General features: G+C 26.9%; 1 protein-coding gene across 1 annotated transcript; it reads left to right on the top strand.

Annotated features, from left to right (window-relative positions):
* The first annotated feature begins 1288 nt into the window (after nt 1-1288).
* On the top strand, nt 1289-4002 carry LOC107072839 (farnesol dehydrogenase). Its single transcript, XM_015333098.2, has 5 exons — nt 1289-1735; nt 2745-2871; nt 3008-3140; nt 3297-3440; nt 3572-4002. Exons 1-5 carry the CDS (start codon nt 1429-1431, stop codon nt 3623-3625), a joined length of 765 nt encoding a protein of 254 aa, XP_015188584.1. The 5' UTR covers nt 1289-1428; the 3' UTR covers nt 3626-4002.
* Nucleotides 4003-5507: the final 1505 nt, after the last annotated feature.

Below are 5507 nucleotides of genomic sequence, written 5' to 3'. Positions count from 1 at the left end.
ACAATAACAAAATATAATTTTATTGTATATTTTATGATGGACTATCAAGAATTTTTTATGTAAGTCATTGTAATGAATGTTCCACTCAACAACCATCGATGGTCATCGATTAAATCTCTCACTTCAACTAACGTAAAGTCGGCTGAATATAGTTCGCCTTTAAAAAGATTTCTATTTCTCATCAATACTTACAGAAGAATAGAAACTTGGTCCTTCGAACAGGATGCTGGTAAGTACATACCTAATATGATTAAATCCTATAAAAGAAAAAATTAAAAGATTTCATTTAATTTCTAAAATCACTCATCTAATTTTTATAGAAACTTACTTCGTCAGGTACTACAATGTGATATTGTAAGGTGCTATTATGTCGAAAATTAGCGACAAAGAATTTCATTTCAAAAGGGGGAAATTCATATTCGATATGACGATATTTCGAATTGTTTTGTAATATGTCTTCGGATAACATGAAGGGATTTCTATTTCCCGCATCTTGGCACTGATCTTTACTACCCAAAAAAATAAATATATATTCCATAAACGAATCCTGATGTGGGTTCATCGCTCGCGTCGATTACTTGAAAAAAAAAAAAAATAGAATACAAAATTCATCCTTTTGTTTATCGAATTTAATTTTTATGTGCTGCTTAGGAAGATAACATTAGTAAGGTGGTCACAAATAAAGTGAATTTTGAAATAATTTTTGAATTCAACATAATGTGGTAAGGAACTTACTGAATTTCGACAAGCTGTTGATCAGCACTTATTATGAAGTTTAAAAGCTACGTAAAAGTTATGAAAAATAATTTCTATTACTAGAGATTTTAAAAATATTATTGCAAAATTAAAATATTAATTTTGTATTCTATTTTTTTTTCAAGTAATCGACGCGAGCGATGAACCCACATCAGGATTCGTTTATGGAATATATATTTATTTTTTTCATAACAGTGTCACATCGTACTTTATCTGCTTGCCAATATTATTTAAAGTTTGATCTACTGTGGCTATAATCTAACCTTTTATTTACTACAGTAAACGCTACAGCTTTCATACTGTTTTTAAATTATTAATTATACTTACATTTTAGCGGTAATTTTTGTATTATAATTGCACAAGATAGAAATTTAATTATCACGTGGTTTGACATGCAAAAAAAATTTTTTTTTAATAGCAAAAATTAATTGTTATTGCAAAGCCCTATACGTTTAGATATTAAAAACCTCAGCAGCAGCTTTCTTTAGTTCATAGATACCATGGCGCTGCAATCACGCACAGAGCGGATACCAGCGAACTCAAAGTTCCACCCCCTACGAGGGAAAGGGAAACGAAAGATAACTGTTAAATAGGCAGTGCGAGAGAAGAAGCCTTCCAGACAGTAATCAAACGGGCATAGTTAAACGTGAAACTGTGAGAAGTCTTAAAAAAATGGAACGTTGGTCAGGTAAAGTAGCATTAGTGACAGGAGCAAGTTCTGGGATAGGTGCTGAAATTGTCGCAGAATTGGTACGATATAATGTCAAAGTCGTTGCCATTGATATACAATTTAACAAGTTGGAGGAATTAAAAGCTCAAATGGAATCATTAAACTTACCGGGCACGATTTATCCTATGAAATGTGACCTCACTAAAGAAGAAGAAATTTTAAATGTTTTCAAATATATTCAAAAGGAACACGATGAAGTTAATATTCTTATTAACAATGCCGGTGTCGTTTTCAACGAAAAAATTCTTGGTAAAGTGTTTATCTTGATAAATTTTGTTTTTATTTACAGTTCATATGTATATAAGTCATAAATTCTTAGGATACTTTATTAATTCAACTTATTGTTAGACAATGTGTTTGTCTTTATGTCAGTTAATTAACATGATATTACAATTACAAAAATTACAAAGAAATATAAATAAGAATATAAATATTCATTTAGATTTTTGTAGGTAGAATATTTTTTTGTTTAGAAGTACAATGTTAATTGTTATTGATATCACAAGTAATTAATAATTAATATATAAAATACGTGAGATATTCATAAGAATAAACATATTTCAGGATTTTTATAAATTACAAATAAGATTTTTAAAATAAATATATTTACAAGATTTAAGAAATTTTGTGAATTGGTAGAAAAATTTCTTTGCTATTTGTTTTAAATCTAAAACAAAGGGTAAAAAAATCTTTTTTTTCTTTATAGGAACAATCAAAAACATTGATATACTTTACTAATAAAAGAGAATGTTTTTTAATGCATTTTATTAATACAATTATTAATTCTAATATTTGACATTTGTATAATAATTATTGTAAATAATTATTTTAAAGATTTATAAAATGAACTTTATAGATAATTTTACTTATGACATCTATAAACAGTATAAATAATTGATATTGAGACTTTAATTGCAAGACACGATTATTACAAGTAATTGGTTTAAAATGGAACCAGGATGAACAGCCTCTATATATTATACTATATATATAATTATACGTAATATACTTTTATCTGTCATTTATAATGACTTTGTAATTTAAATGTTAAGACAATTACTGATAAAATTTTACTTTCCTCTAAGAATTTTATATCTATAATTACGTTTAAACAAGTAAAGTTATATGTGTGTATTAGAATTGCATGATATTTTCTAAAGAAAAAAAAATGAAAACGAAATCGATATGCATTTAATTTGAAAAAGTACAATACAAAATAGAAATATATCGATATCGAGATCATATTCCTTTTTTGCAGATGACAAAACGGAAAACTTTCGTAATATTATGGACGTTAATGTGATCGCAGCTGCTATTTGCACAAGAGAAGCTGTTAGATTAATGTCCAAATCAAAAAATCAAGGACACATTATCAATATTAGCAGGTAAAGAAAAATATACTTTTTAATATTATGTTATTAATAATTGAAATTAGGACAAATAAACAAGTTTATTCTATACCTTATTATGGTTTCTTTTTTATCATGAATTTATTAAATATAAATTAATTTATTTATGCAGCATTTGTAGCCGTAATGCAGGAAACATAAAATTACCACTCAGTTTATATCCATGCAGCAAACATGCTTTAAGGGCTATGTGCGATAATGTTCGTAATGAAATCCTGAATGATGGATTAAACATTAAAATTTCGGTAATATTTCTATTATTTTTGTTTGTTTGTTTTTTCGTTACAAAAATGCTTTTATGTATTGTGCATAGTTTAGTAGTATTTAAATATATAAAATAAATCAACATTTATTAATTCGATATTAAAAAAGAAATGAATCATTGTTTATTATTCAAACAGAATATTAGCCCTGGTCTTGTGAACACTAATATGGTTAAACTTTTCAATGTACATCCAAAAATTTTGAGCAAACTGGCAATGTTATCAACAAAGAATGTTACTGATGGAATTATTTATGCATTAGCCAGCCCAATTAATGTTGAAGTAAGTACTATTTTTAAATAATACATATAATGTAGCATATAGAAAAATTATACTTAAGCATATAAATATAATATAAAAAATTCTTTAAGTAAATTTTATTAACTAAAATAAAATATAATTTTTGTTTTTAGATTAATGAATTAGTAATTACATCTTTGCACGAGGTTATACCTGCTAAAATTTAATATTAAATTATGTAAAAATACATATTTTATGTATAAGGAAATATCTTTAGGTAATGATGCCACACTAAACATTTAAAAACAAATTTAAATTAATATTATATAATAAAACAAAATATTTATACAGCATATTCCGAATATAAATTCATTGTTTATAGTATTTGTTATATAAACATATGTATATCAGCATACGTAAATACCTATTTATACGGATAATATATGTATATTAACCACTTCTCACCTCCTATTGGAATTTTTTTCTCTATCTTTCATATCATTTAAAATTGTCATTCTGTACTATACATGTAAAACATTTTGTATTATTCATTGACCTCTCAATCCTTGAATATTTTAACCAACGAATAATACAAAAGAGAGACAGAGTAGTATTATATAATATAAATAAATTATTAATACGATTTTTATATTCGTACATTTAAAATTCGTAACAAATATATAAAGACACTGTTAATAGTTTCTATTGCGCCCAATGATAGGCAAATTTCAGAAGCAATTTCATGCGTAATTTCGGGTTGCATTATTTCAAGAGTTATTTTTTTTATCCTCAATCAAAAATCTTTAAAATTATACATTTGACTCGAATGTAATAAAAAGAAAAGATTAAGTATTATCGTACAAAATCGTGACAATTTTATTATCAGTTCAATTAGGTATTGAAGCATAATATACCATTCATAATTATATATTATTATTATTATTATTATTATTATTAACTGAGATTAGGAACTCGACAGCTCATAGCCGCAAATACCAAATCCCGCCATTGTTCCCGTCTCTGAGCACGATCCTTCCATTCGCGGTCTTCGTATCCTATTTCTTTCAGGTCTCTTCTAATAATATCCTCCGAGACGTACTCGGTCTACCTAGTGGTCTTTTCCCGTTTGGTATACCGACCAAATATTTTGTGCGCCGTTTGATCCTCCCCCATGCGTGTCTTATATTATAATAACGAAAAATAAACAATTAGCTGAAAAAGAAAAAAATATCTTGAAAAAGGTAAAGTATGAGAGAATGAAGCACGGACTGTCACAAGGACACTTGTCGTCTTATGAAATTCCTCCGATATGTTCAAAATTTTATTTTTTTACTTACTATATTATCACTTGATGGTCAAAACAACATTTAAACGCTTTTTTATATAAACGAAACAGTGAAGCGTGCGTTGTGCATACTTTGCAATTGCAAGGTGAAGTGACCAGTTTCCTAGTGAGGTAATACCATGAATCCTCGCGGGTAACCGCGTGTGAAAGAAAATTAAATTTTTTTTTTTTAGCTTTTTTGAAATATGTCAGTCACCAAAATTTTTCAGAAAATGTCTTTTATACTCCTCTACACTCAGGAATTTTCTTGAATTTTTTGAAGTGGTGGAACAATATGAAAAAAATTAAAAACTCATTTTTTTCTAAAATCCCAAGTTTTAACTAATTTATATTTTTTTTTCAGTTAAAAAAAAATGTGAAAAATAATTTTTTTACTCAAAATACACAATAACATTACTTATCAAACATTTTCAATCATTTGGTTTCACGATGATTACGTAAAAACTATTTTTTTTTTAATACGTTCCGAGCTGACGCATTTCAACGCTATATATCGGGATTTTCACTAACCAGCAATCATTTTTTCTAAAGTTTCGCTTTAAAGTTTTCTTTATTTTGCTTTGTTGTTTGCTTACAGTTGTGGCATTACAACCACTTGAATAAGTAAATTTTTTCATTGAATCTGTCTGTATATTTCTCAATTCCCTATACTGTAGGAAAAAAATCTAGTATTCAGCTCTTTTCGTTATATTCTATTTTCTGGAAAGGAAAATTCTATTCAGAAACTGAAGGAAAAGTTTAGAAGCGCCATAAAACCATAAACA

This window comes from Polistes dominula, unplaced genomic scaffold, assembly GCF_049000335.1.
Source record: "Polistes dominula isolate Pdom_NZ unplaced genomic scaffold, Pdom_raw_medaka contig_32, whole genome shotgun sequence".
NCBI lineage: Eukaryota > Metazoa > Arthropoda > Insecta > Hymenoptera > Vespidae > Polistes > Polistes dominula.
Note: the sequence above shows the minus strand (reverse complement) of the source record. Positions and strands in the feature narration are given on the sequence as shown.

Coding starts and splice junctions, on each gene's coding strand:
- LOC107072839 (XM_015333098.2), top strand. CDS start 1,429: ATGGAACGTTGGTCAGGTAAAGTAGCATTAGTGACAGGAGCAAGTTCT. Junction 2,872..3,007: donor CACATTATCAATATTAGCAG/GTAAAGAAAAAT, acceptor TTATTTATGCAG/CATTTGTAGCCGTAATGCAG. Junction 3,141..3,296: donor GATTAAACATTAAAATTTCG/GTAATATTTCTA, acceptor TTATTCAAACAG/AATATTAGCCCTGGTCTTGT.